The 20,010-nt window shown below is 37.7% G+C and overlaps 1 protein-coding gene across 4 annotated transcripts in view; it reads right to left on the bottom strand.

The window, feature by feature from the left end:
* LTBP1 (latent transforming growth factor beta binding protein 1) overlaps nt 1-20,010 on the bottom strand; it is a 217,763-nt gene that overhangs the window by 98,303 nt on the left and 99,450 nt on the right. For all 4 annotated transcript variants that reach the window (XM_007420643.4, XM_025166547.2, XM_025166552.2 and 1 more), the window contains exon 7: nt 17,488-17,771. In XM_007420643.4, the coding sequence (XP_007420705.2) occupies nt 17,488-17,771 (284 nt within the window). The remainder of the gene's footprint in view (nt 1-17,487; nt 17,772-20,010) is intronic.

Here is a 20,010-nt window from a genome sequence, read left to right as displayed (position 1 = left end):
AAGGTTAGATTTGACCAAAAGCTTCTCCTGGGAAGAACATACTGGATAGCGTGATTCAGGTAGGAGTAGATGATCTTATAGGTATGTAGGTGCCAAGTCATAAAGGGTTTTATATGTCAAAACCAGCACCAATGTACCTAAAAAACATTAGTAATTAGTGTAGGGCCAAATGTGCTTTTGGTGGGTAATACCCACTGCTAGATTTTGCAACAATTGCAATTTCTGGAAGATAAGAAGTTCCTTAGAAGCCTTTCATCTGCAGCTTGGGAAACCATCACCCTCTAGGACTTTTTCTTTTTTGGTAATGTTTGGTACAGTTTTTATGTCTTTTGTAATTTTATATGTATTTATTATTTTAATGGATCATGTGAGCTGCCCAGAGTCCCCCATTAGGGGGAGGTGGGCGGAGATAAATTTAATGAATGAATGAATGAATGAATAAGATCTTCAAAGGCAGCCCCATATAGCATGCATTGCAAAGCCTACTTGAGAAGTGATGAGAGCATGTCACTATTGTGAGACTGTTCTGATCCAGGCAGGGCCATAACTATCAGCTAAAATTGGGCAAAAGCCCTCTTAGTCACAGTCCCCACCTGGCCACTCAGAAAAAGCTGAGAGCCCAGAATGACTCCGAAATTATGGACTTGCCTCTCCCAGGGGGCAACACAACTCCACTGAGATACAACGCTGGAACTGATTAAGAATCTTGACGGACAAACAGTAATTCTGCCTTGCTTGGATTCAATTTTGATTTGTTTTTTCCCCATCTAGGCCCCTATAGCCTCCAGACATTGGGATAAAACTTCCAGTGATACTGCACCCCAAACAGATTGTTGACTTTTCCCCAGAAATTTCATGTAAATGTTAAACAACAGGGGAAAAGAAACAACCCCTGGGGTATGCCACATATGACAGGCCATGGAGCTGACCTTTCCTCCCCATCACTACTGACTGCAACCTTCTGCTAATGCAGGAGTAGAACCATGGTCATACACATCTTCCCAATCCCAGCCCAACAGGTGGTCCAGACAGATACCTTTACAATATCAAAAGCAGGGCCAGAATGGGTGCACTACCTTTGTCTAGGTCCAGACAAAGATAATTCACCAGTGTGACCAATGCTATTTCCATTCTATGCCCATGCCTGAATACTGACTGAGAGGGGCCTAGATAACCCATTTTCTCTAGGGTACTCTGTAGCAGAATTCCCACAACCCTGTCAACTGGACAATAGTTATGGATGGATCCAGGGAGGGCTTCTTTAGGAAGAGTTGCACGACACCCTCTTTCAGGATTGCAGGCATCATCTTCTCTCCTAAAGAGGTCTGACAATCTCCCACTAACTAGGCCTCTACCAGTTTAAATGGATTTAAAATGGCTTGTTTCAGTCCATTTTGTTCTAAGGCATCCATTTTAGTATGTGTAATTTCAATTTTACCTATTTCAAATTTTTCTCTGATTCATTAGTTTGCATTCCATGTTGCAAATGTGTGTCTTCTGTTCCCCATAAATCATGGAACTCCTCTTTCACTAATGGCATTATCAATAACCAGACTTTATCCTGGCCACATCATCACCTGTAATGGGGTTGACACCTCCAGATCTACTTATGATATTTTGATGTACTAGGAGCTAGGGGTGTTTCTTTCATACTGGGAGACTTATTATCTGGCACCCAAACTGGATTAAATGTTACATCTACGCCCATACAATTTTCTTAGGAACCATGCACAAGTGGTTTGTCATTCCTTCCTGGATTTTGGAGTTTCTTCTCATAAATTACTTGGCCTCCTTCATAACTACATGACCTCATCCCCATTGTGGATTACTGTTAGCCTCTCCTCTCCCTTTGACTTTACCAGCAAGGGTGACCCCCATCAGAATCTCATTCTGCTATTGGCATCATTCTAAGGGTCACTGAAGCTACTGAGCAATCCTATCATACCAAAGTGGTAACATACAAGCGGTATTTACAGAAGAAATATAATACTGTACTCTAGATATCAAATGAAGAGGAAGTAAAATAATGCAATACTTTCTTCTCCCCTCTGAAGTATCTAAACTATTGTATAATTTGTCTATCCCAATCTGGTATCCTACTGAATGCACTGGATGTCTACTCTCATAACTCCCACCTGCCATGCAGGCTAGATATTATGCATGTTAACATCTAATATATCTGGAGAACACTCAATTGAGGAAGGCTTCCCAGACCAATTAAGATGCCTCAGTTCCATAATTTATAAGGTTGAGCTACTGATATATCCTCCTGAATATAAAACAGCAAATTTCAAAATAAACTGAAACTACTATGAAAGTTACATTTAATGTATTAGATCCAATTTTGGTTTACTAGTTATACCACATGTGATATGTTGAAAATTAAGGAGCCAAAGCTACAAACAAGTGGTTAACTTAGTGTTTGGGCAATTTGCTACCCTGAAAATAATAGCAAGAGTTAAAATTATTGTACAGATGCCATAGTGCTGATGACACACTGAAGTTAGAAAAACAGTCATGAGTTGACTATTATTATTATTTTATATTTTTTTATCCCACCTTTATTATTTTTATAAATAACTCAAGGCGGCGAACATACCTAATACTGTGGCTGGTGTGGGTCTTCCGGGCTGTGTGGCCGTGTTCTGGAAGTTTTGTTTCCTAACGTTTCGCCAGCATCTGTGACCGGCATCTTCAGAGTGCAGGAGCAGAGACAGGGGCACAGAGAGAACTGCTCCTGTCTGTGCTCCTGCACTCTGAAGATGCCGGTCACAGGTGCTGGCGAAACGTTAGGAAACAAAACTTCAAGACCACGGCCGCACAGCCCGGAAGACCCACACCAGCCATCATATGCCAGCCATGAAAGCCTTCAACAATACATACCTAATACTCCTCCCTCCTCCAATTTTCCCCACAACAACCCTATGAGGTGAGTTGGGCTGAGAGAGAGTGACTGGCCCAAAGTCACCCAGCCGGCTTTCATGCCTAAGGCAGGACTAGAACTCACAATCTCGTTTCTAGCCTGATGCTTTAACTGCTAGATCAAACTGGCTCTTGTATTGCATTGCCTTGCCTTGCCTTGCATTGTATTACATATTATATTATATTATATTATATTATATATTATATTATATTATATTATATTATATTATATTATATTATATTATATTATATATCATACATATATATTATAGTCAAACATAGCTGGAACTCAAATATCAGATAATACTTGTACTCAGTGTTATTGGTGCTACAAGCCAGGACAACTAAGGATCTATATGATAAAGAATATAATCTTAACAATCTTTCTAGATGCCAGGTTTGAAACCTGGACTGGCAAGAAATGGAGGTGCCTAATCCTTAATTTAGTCCTCTTAATTGGACTCAGTAGAAGACTCCCATAAAACAGTTCAGTAAGATTATAAACTTTATTTAGACAACAATATAGCTTCTAATACTTCAGCTGATTGAAAACTGCAGAGCAAAGACCTGAGAGATTTATGTATCATCCCCTAGAGTTTACATTCCAGTTGTTGCAGTTGTTGTTAATTGATTCTTGGAAAATGTATACAAGTGGTGGTCTTAGAAGACAGATATGTGTTCACATCATGGTCCTTTTTTGGCTGGGAACTTCTGGTTCTTGCGTCACCAGCTTCAACCATTACACTAGCTTGGAAACGTGGGGTGTTTCTGCCATACATTTCATGCACACCCTCATTTTCACTTGCCAATTCATCTTTTTCTCTTTTTGTATCCTTTGTTTTACATAGCCTCTTAGATATATAAACATGAATTCCTAACTGCAGTGTAATTGCAGCAGGTGGCAGTACCTAGCTTACCTTGGCTAATTTCAAAAGGCAAGCAGGATCAGACCTAGTTAGTGTATGAATGCCAGACTCCCTAGGAGTTCCGAGGATGCTTCTAGACCAGGAAGTTATCAAAAAATCTCAGAACAATAGAATGGCAAGCTGCTTCCATATCTGTCCTAACAAAACTGCTTGGATGCAGATACCAGGAGTTGAGTTCAACTCAAGGGTGCCTTTACTTCACTGTAATTCAAAACAGTTTTAACAAAATGCTTACTCTTTTCCTTTGCTTGTACACACTCATATTTTCAATCATAATAGAAGAGAGGGATTTGTAAAGAGACAGTGATTAATAACCTTATTTAATATAGCAATATTTATTCATAAAAGAAACTTCCCTTTTAATTAGTCCTGGATCAATTACAGAGTCAATTACAGCGGACATTATGCTATTCTGCATGTTGGATTTGGCTCTAAATGTGAGGAAAGGCATGCTTGTGGTTCAAACTCAATGGTTTCACCAACTGGCCAACACTCCAAAAGTGAGACAGGGTCCTGCTCACCATCTGTTTCAACACTGCTGAGCTTCTTCAGGAACCATGCACATAAACAGATAAATTATCTGTTATAAGATAACAGAGCTCTTAGTATGAACAATAGCTTCATAGCAATGCCAAATTTTGCTGCATGTGAGAATCTGAAACACTCCCATAATTTTGTGATCCACCTGCTGCCTTCTGTTGGGAATTTTCATTTTAAAAAGAATATGGCCAATAAAAAGGAGTATTACAATACTGAGGATGACTGAAATCAACTAATGTAATCTGTGAAGTCATGGCTTGGATTCAGCTTGGAAACAGTAATTTTGATCACCAGAATATTTGTTCTGGGATAATGATTCCCTGTAAGTCATTGGAAGGACACAGTACTCCTCCACATTACAGTCCTCGCTTAATGATCCTATTTGGGATTGGAATTTCTGTTGCTAAGCGATGCAATCATTTTAGTGATGGCAGTTCTGGTAGTCCCAGTTGTGGTGGTTAGGCCAGGACTGCACTGTCATTAGGCAACGACCTCATGCTTCTCCTGCCCTGCCATGCTTGCCTCTGCTTCAAGTGCCCCACCCGCCTAAGTCCCCCCATCCGTGCCCTTTTGGCCACCCTGCACTCCACTGCTTACCTCTGCCCCGCCTGCTGCCCCAGCTGACCTTCACCATATTTTTCCTCCCACTGCTGATGAGGTGTGTCCAGCTGAGGCAGCTACTGGCCCTTCATGAGGCCTCCCCAAGGCCATGTAAGGCTGCATGGAAGCCTTGTGAGGCTTTGGGGCAGTGGGGGTAGGCAGCGGTGTGCAGGGCAGAAATGGGGGGGAGATAGGCAGGTGTGGGGGTTGAAGTGCATACTGTGGTCATAAACGTGGGCAGGCTGCCAAAGGCCCGGATTTTGATCACATGACCACAGGGCTGCTGCAACAGCCATAACTTTGAAAACTGGCCATAACTACCATTTGTTCAGCACCGTTGTAACTTTGAACAGTCACTGAATGAATGGTTAAGCTAGGACTACCTGTAACTCTAAATGCCTAAAATCTAAAAACTTATATATCTGTTTTGCTTAAATGATTACTAAGCAATATATTTCTGCATCTTACAGAAAGACAGTTAGTTGTGGTAAAGAATACAACCCATTCAATAAAATGCAGACATATAAATACAGATTGCAGATGAAGAAGAGAGGCTGCTAAGTAGCTCCAGATTTGCTAAAGAAACTTGCCCAGCATTTGGTTTGGCTTCCAATTACTATTTTTCTTAAAGGATCAATGATCAGTGTATTGACTTTGATCAACTAATTGAATTTGCATTTGATGCTTTTGCTATCTGGTACACATCTTCTGATATTAAAGATCACTGATATTAGAAAGAATAATTGCAGATGGGACAATAATTCTTGGAAATGCAGGTTTTTGGGAATGATTGGTTAAGTTCTGTTGAGGCCATATTTTTCAGCTTGAAGGAATTTAAGACTCTAACTATGTAATTACGTATGTAGATATAGTTCAGTCAGATTCTACTAATAGATTAAAACCACAGCAAGAACTACTTAATCAAGGCTGCAATATACCATGGCTGATGTATTTACAAATAGTGGAAAGGATAAAATCAGATTTTAAGAAGGAAGAAAGGACAAGAAAAAAATCCAGAATTTGAATTGCTAATACAAAACCACCACCACCTATTAGGACGTATATATAAACTTTTACTTATATATGACACAGAGACAAAACAAAACAAAAATGTAAGATAAAATGGATGTAAAATTTTAAAGAAACAGTTACAACACAACAATGAGAAGAATTATGGACTAAATCTATAAGATTTATACCAAGTTATAACCTAAAGGAAAATTGGTACAAAATGTTCTACAGATGGTATACAACCCCATCAAAAATATCTAAGATAGATAAATCATACAGTAATAGACACTGGAAATGCTGTGAAACAGAAGGAACGTTTTATCACATGTAGTGGACATGTTAAAAAAAACAAAACAAACCCAAAGTACTGGAAAGACATACATACCACAATGCAGAAATTTTTGGAATTTACATTTGAAATGAAACCACTTTTTTTTTTTTACTAGGTATAATCTTAGAAAAAATCAACAAGAAATATCATACTTTAATGAGCTATATGCTTACAGCGGTGAGGACAAATGTTGCTCAGTAATGGAACAAAGGCACAATTCCGACAATATCTGACTGGGAACTTAAACTTGGAGAATATGCAGCAATAGCAGAACTAACAGTATATATACACAACAGAAGTTTAACTAAATTTAAGCAAGAATGGTTCCCATACATACAACACATCACGCAGCACAGCAAATATAATCACCTACAGTTTGGCTTCTAAGGGGGCCTAAATGTGTACAAATATTGCAAATTAGCAGATGTATAAAAGGGGGGAAGTCAGAAACTTAATAGTTCTTTTTTTTACTCTTTTTTTACTCTTTTCCTTTTTTCCTTTCTTTCCTTTTTTTTTTTTTACATTTTGGTATTTTAAATTTTGTTAAATTTCTTTTGTTCATGTATTTTTTCCTTTCATTAACACACACACACACATATACATACACACACACACACACACAAGTGATAATACAATGGAGATTTTAATATCAAGTAACTTAGCTTAAGATTGAAACCTTTATTATATAACAAATACCTTGATGCAAGTCACGTTCTTTATTTTTTCCTTTCCAGTGTTATACTTTGAATGATTTTTTTGGCTTTTGCAAATAATTTTAATGCTCATAATATTGATATCCTAAATTGTAGTTAATATTTATAGAATATCTACTTTTTTTCAATACTTTAAATAATAGAATGTGAAGAATTTGTAATTATGTAAGTATCATTGTACTGAAATAAAAAAGACTCTATTTCATGCTATAAAATAATTTAAACTATTTTTGAAGAAAAATGCTCTATAAAGAAAAGCATGAAATACTCGATTTTAAAATGATTTTAAATTAGTAATGCTAAATTATATTATGGCAGTTTACAATGCAAACGTGAGTTAATGTATTTTCTTTGACTTCTCTAGGAACTGTTTGTAAAATATCTGCAAATGGAGAAAGCATTTCTCAAAGCCTATCATTATTCAAATCCCTCGGACTTTACAGTTTAAACTGTTACTGCTGATTTCACATGCTATTATTTCCATGTATCCATGCCAATTTCTACTTGCACATTCACTTAAATAAAACAAACAAATGAAACTGTTTATAAATAATTACTGAAGTGAGATGGATTCTACGTTTGTAGCAATATCAACTGTGGAGTCCTTTGTGCTCCCTGAGCTTGGTTGCTTGCTGACAGATGTTTCATTACCCGACTAGGTAACATCACCAGTACAAGTGAATGTGGGGTTTGCTCCCTGTTTTTATACAGCAGCTTGCCCTGGCAGTACTGGTGAGCAGAGACCATAATGCAGCGTCTAGCAACTATAGCACTCCTATACATAGAATTAAAAGTATGGATGTAAAAGTACAGGTAGTCCTCAACTTAAAACCACAATTGAGACTGGAATTTCCATCGCGAAGCGATGCAGTCATAAAGTGAGATGTCATATGACCGCATTACTTAGCAACCACAATCCCGGCAGTCCCAGCTGCCATTGTTAACCAAGTATTGCAGGTCGTTAAGCAAGCACCCACCCCAATCCAAGCCATTCTGGGCTTAGTCCCCCCCCCCAGCCCCTGGGCCTCAGTAAAGTAAAGGACTACCTCCAACTCCCTGACCTGCCTATCTCCCCCCTCATCTCTGCTCTTCTGGTCACCCTGTAGGCTGCCTTGTGGGGCGGCAAGCAGCCCCAGAACTGTAAAGCCATGCCCTGGGGAGCTGCAGCTACCTTGCCCCAGCCCAGTTACAGTCACCCACGCCACCCTGCACTCTGAGATCCCTGCAGCAGTGTGCTCCACTGCTGCAGCTGACCTTCGCTGTCTTCTTGCTCCAAAAAGCCCCTTTGCAAAAAGTTCCTGGGTGGGGCTAGGCTGTCCTTTTGTTTTGCAGAGTGTGGGGGGGGAGGAAGCCAAAAGCCCAGCTCAGCTCCACAAGACTAAGGCTGGCCTGGTCTACCCAATGGCTGAAAGTGGGACTGGTCTACCGGCCTTCCTGGGAAGCACTGGTCCACCTGCAGAAAATGGAAGAGAGAGGGTCAAAGGGGGCCGCAAGGGCCTGATCTCCCCACCTATTGTGGCTGGAGGACCAGTTCCTGGGAGCAGTACATGAGTACAGGGGGGAAGAAAATAAAAAGGAGAGGGAGGGAAGAAGGGAGTGCTGCTTTTTTTTCCCCCCCGCAGTGCGAAGCAAAAGTCAAGCCCTGCCCAGGAGCTTTTTGCGAAGGGGTATTTTGCAAAGGGGCTTTTTGGAGCAAGAAGATGGCGAAGGTCAGCTGGGGTAGCAGAGCATAGGGAAGCAGGGGACCAAGAGGGTATAGATGGGGGGAGACAGGCGGGTGGGGGGAGTTGAAGCGCCCCTGCAGTTGTAAGTGTTGGCAGGCTACCAAGCGCCCAAATTTTGATCGCATGACTGCAGGGGCATTGCAATGGCTGTAACTTCAAGCACAAGTTTAAGTCACTTTTTTCAGTGCGTTTGTAACTTCAAATGGTCGCTGAATGAATGGTCATAAGTTGAGGACTACCTGTATGTAGAAAACACCATTGTCAAAATAAAAAAGGAACAACTAGAAAAGAGACATGGAAAAAATAACAACATATTCAAAGGAATAAAATTCACAAGGGAAGAAGAAAACAACACACTACCCTTCCTGGATATCCTCATCAGCAGAGGAAATGATGGCAAATTAGAAACATAAGTCTATTGAAAAACAACCCACACTAACCAAGTGCTCCATTACCAAAGTAACAACCCAATCTCCCACAAGAGGAGCTGTGGAAGAACTTTATTCAGACAAGTGCAAACACACTGCAGCAACCCAGAACACCAGAAAAAGGAAACGGACCAGCCTGTACAACATCTTCCAACAAAATGGATACCCATGCGACTTTATCAAAAAGTGCCTAACCACTCAACCCACTACAGCACAACCAACAGCTATGAAAAGGATAACGCTACCATACATCAAAAACTTTTCAGAAACAGCCAACAGACTATTACAACCACACGGCATCACCGAAGCCCACAAACCAACTAAAGCCCTCCAAAACATCTTAAGTAAACCAAAAGTCTCAGTAGCCCAAGAAGAAAAAGCAGGAATCATCTAAACATACAGTGTAAGAGCCGTAACAGCCGCTATGTAGGACAGACAGGTGGAAGACTAGCAGAGTGCATCCATGAACACCAACTAGCAATCAGAAGACATGATGAAAATCCTTCATCTCAAAACACATGGACAAACTCAACCATAGTTCAACTGGGAAACTGTGAGCCAAGCTAAATCCAAAAAATGCTAAGGAATTCCTGGAAGCTTGGCATTCAGACAAATCAGCCACCAATAGACACATAAAGATAAATCATATTTACCCACCATTCAAAAGAGACAATAAGAAAGCTAAGAAGGAAACAAAAAGACCAGAACACATCCTCTCTAGCAGCCTACATCCAGATAAGCAGGGATTAACACCAGACAAACAGTCAAACAGAAAACAATACCCTAATCAAGGAACTACCAAGGAGAAAACCACATCCCAACCAACACTAGCAGGGCAAGCTACTGTATATAAACAGGGGGCAAACCCCACACTCACTCGCACTGATGATGTTGCCTAGTTAGGTAATGAAACATCTGCAAGCAAACAACCAAGCTCAGAGAGCCCCAAGGACTCAGGACTCCACAGTTCAACCCTGAGCTACAGATACTCTCTTCCATTGGAATATCAACTGCTCCAGAGCAAACAGGATATGCAGACAGTTAAGTGGCAGGCTGCCACCAATCAGAGGGAGTAATTTATAACTGTCCTTGCTGCATACTTGCTTAACTCATTTCCTTTCACTCTCTGGAAAAAGATGGAGACTGAGGAACTCAATTTTTTTTAGACTGACCTGATTCTATTCATAATTTTTATTTTGGAAAACCAATACGACCTGCTGTTTACACCAGCCTAAGTCTGACAAGCATATGCAGGTGAGAGCATGGGATTCCATACAGAAGTCCAAGCAAGGCTGCGGTTCTCCACCTCTCCTGCGTGTCTGATAGTGACATCCAGCAGGACTACTGCTGAAGGAAAGAAGCTTTCTGCCCTTCCTCTGCCTGCCCCAACAGCCAGTACCCCCACCCACCCACCCACCCAAAAAAGCTAATACTTTTTGTGGACTTATTTACAAAAAAGAGACAGTGAAGAAACACTCTTTGTGGTAGCTGATTTTCATGACTACTAGTTTTTAAAGATGTTAGACCACTGTTTTTTAAAATTATTTGGCAGTAATAATTTCTGTGTAGCATAAACATAACAAGACTTAGTTTAGCAACTGTATTCCATAGTTAACAAATTATGCATAAAAATGGTATAAAGATTATATAACTGCCTACATTACATACATAGCTAAACATGTAGAAAAAAATGTATTATTCTTATAATGAGAACGCATGCATTAAGTAACTCAATATTTGATTTAAACATCAGTGACTACATTAAACTATAACAATTATAATAAAACAGATGTAACAAGCGGGGGGGGGGTTCTGTTGAGGCTTTTTCTTTTTCTATATAAACTCCTGACACATGGTCAACATATGCATTAAATTATATTTATCCTATTTCAAAATGTCCAATAACTATTTCAACACTCATTAATCACAAGGAAAATTAATAGGACACACATTAGAAGTACAAACTTTACTGTCTGTATCACTAACACTATAAACATATTTTGAGGAATAACAAGATATTTTAAGTCATATCAAAGGCATTTTTATGAGGATAAAATGAAAAGCAGCTGAGTGGGGAAGGAGTCAAGGAAAAGAAACAAACTTGCTCGTCTGCTTGCTTTTACCAGCATTCTAAGCTGTCAGTATTGTTGGCTTCCAGAAAGATCCAGACTACACTATAGGTTTGAAGGTTACCAATATTCTAAATGGTACAGAAAATAAGGCTAAGTGATGGAGCTGAATTAATTCTGGCTTATGACAGCTGCTGCATGTACATTTCACAATGCTAAGAAAATATGTACATGGGCTTAGAAATACAGTGTTCTCTCCCTATAAAAACATGAAAAATAATGCATACCTGCATAAAAACACAACTACCCTTTATTCCTATCCATTCTTTATAATAACATGTTCAGCCTTACCTTTTTCTCTTAGTTCCACACTAAATGCATACACAATGCTGACAAGCAATCACACAAATACAGTCCAATGAGTTTCAAGAGGTTTTAAGTTGGCATGACCAGTCTTCCGATCTAAGTGCTACAGAAGTATAGATCAAGCATTTAATGTGACTGCACTCCTGTAATGCCCATCTGGTTCCCTGAGTGAGATATTACAATTTTCAAAGACAAAAACTATTTTCATGAAATGTGACCTGGATACGCTTAGTGAAGCAGGCTCCACAGATTTACCTACAGCACTCGTTAGTTAATTTCCGTTTAGGGGACTTGAAGACAATGGCAATACGATTTTAGGGTGTTAGTCAATTCTTGTCCTGATTACTGTACTTTGTAATAGGCAGAGCTGCCTCTGATTCTTCAAATAGTGCAGATATTTTGGGCGACATAACTCATCTGTACCATCTCTCATCAGCCTTAAAACAATTATACTGGCTGCCCACTTATTTCTAGGCCCAACTTGAAATGTGGGTGCTTATTTTAAAGAAACATGCTATGTTCTAACTCCGTGGTTTAATTCTAATAAAAAGAATATGTTGATGAAGATTCTCAGTCATCCAGGTGGGATAAAAAGAAGTATTCTAGAGTCAGTACAGATGATCTGAACCTTTCTTGTGTTTAGGGAAGGAAAACAGAAATTCATGCTAGAATGCTGAAATAAGAGGCCCATTTATTTATTTATTCGTTCTATTTATATGGACCATCCCATCAAAATATTAGAAGATACTGTGGCTCTCTTCACTTCATGTCTAAACATATTCAACCAAGATTGTCCAGATTACAATTATTCTAAAATGTATACGCCTCACATACAGTACATATAGCACTAGTGTCTTTAAAACATATAAGAATCTGTCTAGACTTACACTGAGATTATTTTTGTTGGCACTGGAAAAAGAGTGACTGGTAAAGTTCTTCAATTCTCTCTTTTCCCTGAAACTTTCAGTGCCATCTCCCATGCCATCTGAGGATTCAAAAAGGGGATCAAGCGGGGGGGGGGGGGAACTTCTCTGTACCCTTCTACCACTGGGAAACCTCCATTGGAAGGTTCTGTTTATTCACTGGTCCCTTGCAAATAAAAGAATCCCTCCATAATTTATTATTTGAGAAAGGCAATAAGTATGGCACCTTTGTAAACCAGTCTAAAAATATGGGCCAGAAGTTACAAGATAACCAGTTCCTGCAGCAAACTCTGTGGCTTGCCAAAGAAAAGGCTGCATATACATGTACATTACATTATCAGCCTCATCTGCTGATAGTAAAGTCACCCCTCATCCCAAAGTAATTAATAAAAGATTTTAGAGCGCTAAGCCAACTTCAGAAATCCACCATGCAAGAAAATATATAAACGTTGACAACTGCTGACTGAAGTAACATTATGGAGATTACTCAGAACAGACACAAATATTTAAACTGCTTACATTAAAAAAACAAACAAACAGCCAAGAAGGCCACACAGCTCTAGAGTGAGATGATTCCGTTTCTGAATAAAAACAAAAAAGAAATAAGTAAGAAAACTCATCCCGTTAGCCTGGGATATCATCTAGCTTTTAAAGATTTCAGTGTTAAAATTATTTTGAGATAATGCAAATCTACTTTAGGGAATTTGCAGAATGGAACAGGAATAAAATGTTCTAGAAAACCACACAGAACATCCCATTAACATTACATTTGGTTAAGTAATGAATAGGGCGCCTGAGTCCCATCCAGCGATTATCCAGAAGGATTGATACGTTACAAATAAAATGCCATCTGTCAGAGGGAAGGGCAAATATGTTAAAGGATTTACTGGCTATTGGAAATTTATAAGGATGTAGAGATCTACTGTGAAAAATGAAGGCAGCGGATGGTCTTCAGATGTGAACTGCTCCATGGAAGGAATATTTGCTCAGGATGTTGTTTTGTTCAGACTCTGCAGAGTTATACCTACAGTTAAAGAATTGGCTGCCTTCTGATTTTAGGTGCTGAGTAAATTATGAGTGATTAATTGTTTATGCTTGAAATTTTATTGCAAGGGATAAAAATAAATACTACTGATATTTTAGGCCCTATGTTCCAAAATAACTTGACTTGCTCTAGGTGCACTGCAACAGATGCTCTGCTTCAGCAGCAATATGTCTTGGAGCAACTCTGATGCTCTGTGACAGTAGTTGAATAGCGTTTAACTTTTATGCAACTCTATGTTGCTAAGATTCCACATCCATCACTGTTTTGTCTTGCAAACTTACCACATAACAAAGTATTTTTTAATACTTCCATGTTCACAAAATGTTCACTGTGCTATATTATTATGAGTGCATTAAAAGGATTAACCATACAAGCTAGATATGAGTGCCTTTAGAATAGGGGTGCAGAGGGCACCCACTTGGTCTTTAAGTAGTGTGTCTGTCACATTACTTCAAAAAACTGTTAGCCCAGGACAAAAGTTAAATTACTTTGAATTAATGTATATTGAAGTTTAATTTCAAATTAAATAATTACTATTAGTGTCCAGTCATATACATATAATTGTGTTCTCCTTCTGACACATTAAAAATTACAGTGTGATAGCAATGTTTTAAGATTTCTAGGAACCAAATCCAAGGCTTTTGAGGGCTTCAGACTGTACACTGAGAAAGAGAGAGAAAGAGACTGACTTCTGCATGGAAAATAAACTCCATTTTTAAAATTAATTGATATAAAGTATCACCACTGTATGCGAAGAAGGAGCATATGCTTAGCAGGAGACAAGTGAACACTTCTAAGTACTGTTGGGAGCTCTGGATCAGTATCTATGTGCATAGGGTGGAGGGAGAGAATGTATATTGTTTTTCCAAATTTTCTGATTTTTGTTATGAAAGTGATATTGTATTTTTTGTATTTTAACATTTACCTATCTAGTCTAGAATGAAGTTCAGTAATAACCAAAGTAAAATTGGTGATGATTTGAAAAATCTTCTAAAAGTAGAAATCAAGCACCCAAAATTAATTTTGAAATAAACAAGATGGTACTAACACTCAGGTTTTAGGTCTATCAGCCATATGCCCAAAAAAATTTTTTTTTGAAATAACATTCATAGGCAGCTTGGAATTAATAAAATAAAATATTCAAAATGAGTTCTCTTCCTCCATCTTCATAATCTCTCCTAACTTTCCCTATTGTAGCCTCTTTATTCTTTGCCATTCTTTTCTGGTACTTTCACAGAGCCAATATTGGCTTTAAGCCCAGGGCTTATTTTGTGCCAGATGTATTCCATAATCATGTTTGAAAATGGCAACTGGATTGTAGAGTGATGGCAGAGATTAGTCTGGGACTTTCCAGTAAATCTTAGGCTGTTTCCCCAGTTCAAACATCCCTCTCTCTTTCCTTTTTTTTTTTTTTTGGAGTCAATTCTCCTTTTTGAACCATTAGTTCTTTGGTTTATAACTTCGAATTGCAATGTTTAAGCTTTAATATCTTGAGCATTATAATGACATTTCAGTTTAACATAATGATCTATGTGAATTATAGTGGTTCACAGATCTGTTTGTAATGAGATCATATAAGTCACAAAATATAACCTCCCAGATTCCCCATGAATAACTAAGAACTAAAAAAAGTTATGTGGCTGACAAAGTCCAAAAATAGTATTTGTTTAAGAACTTCCTGAATGTTCTATCTAGAATGAAGTCATCAAAGAATGAGAAGAAAGTATGCAAATATACTTTCAATGTCAAGGCTTTGATTGGAGAAGGAAAAGTCTACTACATATGAAGAAAAAGACCAAATCTTGAGCAAAAGTTCCATTTCCAAAGAGAAGCATGTTATATAGTACTCAAACGCCCATAAAAACTGAATATATTTCCACAAAATTTTCAAACTAACAAACTACCTGACTGTTGATATTGCTTAGGAAAAGGTAGAAAGCTAAGGCATCTCTTTTGACAAGGTAATTACTTTGGGAGACAAGTTGAAGGCTGTAGATATAATCTGATTTCAGCAATGTAATGTTCTCATTGGCAAGCTATTAAAGGATGGTTTCAGTGACATATGCTAGGGTAGGTCCACAACCAGCTGGCTAACCACGTTCAAGAGAGTCAACATTGATGACTCTATGTTGAGTTGGAAATCAGCAGCCAGTAGGATAACTCATGGATCTATATGTAGCCAGTATTATTCAACATTTTTATTAATGACCTGGATAATGAGGTTGATGGCCTGCTTATCAAAACTGTGGATGACATAAAATTGGGAGGTCTATAAAACACCCAGAATGACAGAATGAGTTTGCAAGGAAAAATATGTCCTTCAACAATATGAGAGGAAAAATACATCCTTCAACAGGAAGAAATATAAGGTATTATATTTAGGGAGGAAAAATGTAGGACACACATGCAAGATAGGACATTCATGGCTTGGAGACACTTTTGGAGAATGATTTGGTTGTGGTCACTGACAACAAGCTGAACATGAGTCAGCTATTATAAAGGCTAATTCAGTTCCAGGCTGCAGTAGAACAAGCATTATATCAAAAAGGTATGAAGTCCTTATTCCTCTCTACTCTGCACTAGTGAGACCACTTCTAAAGTACTGTGTACAGTTCTGGAAACTACATTTCCAGAAGGATATTGACAGATTAGACCATATCAGGGAAGGGTGACAAAGATAATACAGGGGCATAAGGATGTGTCCTATGAGGGCAGACTAAAGGAACTATGAGAGATGTTCAGTCTGGAAAAAAAATGAACAAGGGGAGATATGATATCAGTGTTCAGATACATCAAAAGGTATGCTACAGAGTGCTACAGGGAAGTTGGTCAGGATCTATTTTCCACAGAAACTAGGACAAAAAATAATGGTATGAGATGCAGCTACATAGATTTCTCTTAAATATAATGAAAAACGTCCTGATGCTAAGACCATCTCTGAAGATTTTTAAGCTACCTCCCAGGAATGTTTTAACTGGTTCTCCTGCACACTGCAGAGTTTTGGACTAGATGTTTTTTGTGGTTCCTTCTAACTCTACAAATCTGTGAATCTGTGAAGTTGGACAACAACAGTCTACTGAGAGTAACTTATGTATTTAAAAGCTCATTAATCTAAGCTTTTCCCATCATATGTGCCTATTAAAGTCTGATTTAGGAAAGTGCTTTTGATCAAGGGATGTTAACCTCCATGTTATAAATTCTTAACTGCAAAGTCCACTTCAATAAGAAGACAATTTGCTTTAAAGCCAATATGTAAGAATAAAAACTACAAAACTCATTTCCTGTAGAGGGCCAACCTATATATAATGAAATAGAGAGTATCAAAAACGTTTACTCGTGCATTTAAAAATCAACCTTCACATAAAAAGATAGCTTGTCATCATGATTCAGATTCTGTTTTCCAAAGCCTGTGTGTTTTAATTAGAGGCATGTATTTTAATCTTCATATTTGTCTTACGCTCCTTTAAGTTTGGAAGAATACAATAGAACTGAATTACAATTTTATTCTATTAAGTAAGAAGAAATCTAATTAACTTTATACAAAATCTTAATGTGTTAACGTTAACATTAAGCCTTTGTTTCTAAAAATCAATAAATGGATCAATTGTATGAAGATAAAAATATATTACCTCCCACTTCAACCTCTTATTTTAATAATGTCTCTTAAATTGGCCATTTGGGGAACTTTCCAAAATGGAGTGCCCCATTAATTCCTCAAAAACATTACAGGATGGTGATAATTATTTTTGTCCAAAATTTTAACTCCTATTAACAGATTTCTAAAGACATTTTTTATAACACAATGTCTAGTACATGGAGCAAAACAGAGTTTTTGTTTATGATAAATGCATAGTTAATAATTAAATTTTAAAGGCATTTTTTAAATTACCTGGGTCCCAACTGTCTCCTGGAAACATCGTCCAAGTTGTGTTTTAGCAGAAACAGGAAACGTATGAGTGATAGGCTGCTGATGAATGTAGGTCGAATGAATCTTCTGGGTCTTCTGAAATGGCAGGCTTTGATAAGGACCCTGGGAATGTCCCGATGTGGGGGGCTTTGGTTTTGGTTTTTGTCCTGCTGATGTGCTGTCAATCCTTGAAACTTGATGAAACTGCACAGAAGCTTCAGGTGGATGTTTAACATGGATATTTACAATGTTAGGAGGAATTTTTACTGCAAAAGTAAGAAATCAAGCATTAAAAATCTCCAAACAAGAGAAGGCATTGCTTAACTTGGAAATTATATATTGATTTTCATAGCAGCATTTTAAATACTTTAAATTTTGCAAAAGACTGCTAGATTATAAAAAGTACAGGACAATAAGTTAGTAGCACACATGCATGTGCAATCTTTCTCCTTTCCTAGAGAGAAGGAAGGCTCCTCATGATTTAGAATCCATGATTATGATTCAGTGCACCCAAACTTACCAGGATCATTAGCCAATTTTAAATCAAATCTTTTGATTTAAATATCGGTTTGAGTATACCTAGACATGAACTCTAGCTCAGATAACATGTGAACCATGTACAGAACGGGAGGAGAAAAGATATACAAAATGATTGCCAATTTTGGCTACCCCATTTTTTGGCATATGACCCACGAATATGATTATTGAATTTTGGATCAAAATACCATCTAATATAGATTATAGGCAGAATTATAGCTGAGAAAAAAAATTGTCTAAAAAAGTAAAAAATTGCTCATCAAATTATTTTTGAAATACTCAAGATTTTCTTGCATATAAAAATTTCCAACACTTAGCAAAGGACTGAACTAGTAATTCAACATTTAATGTGGAATTAAATATTTACAACATCTATTTTTTTCAGACATTTTAAGGAATTTAAGACCAGTTTGACATTTCATAGGGGAACTATTTAAAAGAAATCTGTCAAGACAAAAACCAGTGCCCAATGATGTTGTAGTCCAGATCTTGAAATCTAACGTGAAAAGTAAATCTGTGGCTTTGAAATATATTGATAAAGTTAAAGGGTTTGATTGATTCTAAGGCCAACTGAAAAGGCTGAACACATGAGTTCCATCAAATTAGAATAAACAGAGTTGATACAAAGTGTATGCATGAAAACCACAAGCTCAGAAATATACTGTATACTATATTACTATTTCAGAGAGGTCATGGCAGTTGTACATGGTAGCATACCTGAAAATCAACCTCACTGAAATAAAAAACTGCGGCTGCACCCACCCTTTGGAACATCACTGATGGCCTTCCGGAAGGGTCTGAAGACCTGCCTTTGCCATATGGCCTGGGGATGAGAGGGTGGCGTGGAGACCATAAAATGGCTCTACTGTGCTTAAATGGGGATTGTACTGTATGCCTTTAATTGTTTAATTGTTTTTAACATATGTATAATTTGTATGGCTGTTTTATTTTTTTGATATTCTTTTTTTTGGTACTGGTTATGTTTTAATTGCAAGCTGCCCAAAGTCACGAATATGAGATGAGTGGTTATATAAATTGAATGAATGAATGAATGAATACATACATAACAGTGCTGCTTCAACGATAGGCCTGTTGATAACTATTAGGTATACTAGATAAATCAAATTAACTCATTATGAAACTATTTATATATGTCCACATTTTGCTCATGAGTTATTTACAGTCATCTAACTGGCTGATACTGAAAATGGAATTGTGTGGTACATGGTTATTTAATCTTATCAAGTGAGTTTCTTTTTGCTTTTTTTAATCAATGTCTTATTCTCAGTGTCATTATGCTCTGTATACAATACTTAAACAGAACTTGTTAAATTGCATGCATAAATTGAACTTTAACTACAGCATAAGAATTTCCCATCAGTCATTGTCAAATAGATCACCCTGGGTTTCTTTTAGAGGAAGAATAGCATATAAGCAGCATCAGTAAATAATCCTAGCTTCTTTAATAAAAAGAAAACTATTAATATGATCTGAAAAGAAAACAGAGGAACAAATAATCAGATTCAGGATAAATTAGGGGTGTGGGAGAGAACATTAATGGGGGAAGGGTATTCCCTCAAACTGTCCAAGCACCTTGTCCACAGAGTGGTGATTGTTGAAAGAAACTGAAAGCCAACTTGGGGTGGGGGGGATGCAAACAAGTGCCTAGAATATCTGGACAAAAGAAAAGAAAAATGAAAGTGTTTGGTGAAAAGTGGTAATAACTTCAATATTCACAGGGAAATAAAAATTATTTTACTCAATTACAGCTGACTCATCATTGCATACTGAGTGAAAAGTTCTCAAGATCATATTGTTGTTTGTTTCAGATTTACCTATCCCAACAGCATCAAAGCAATCAGCAGAAGACTATAATTTGAGTTGCCTTTTGATTTTTCACAGGACCATCCAACAACATTCAATCAGTTTGAAATTATCAAAGCAGCTATCCAATGCTTTCATATATAG

The sequence above is a fragment of the Python bivittatus genome, unplaced genomic scaffold, assembly GCF_059951505.1.
Source record: "Python bivittatus isolate LINGU-HERP-01145 unplaced genomic scaffold, Pbiv_v1 ctg000020_np1212, whole genome shotgun sequence".
Taxonomy (NCBI): domain Eukaryota; kingdom Metazoa; phylum Chordata; class Lepidosauria; order Squamata; family Pythonidae; genus Python; species Python bivittatus.
This window is presented reverse-complemented; position numbering and strand designations above follow the sequence as displayed.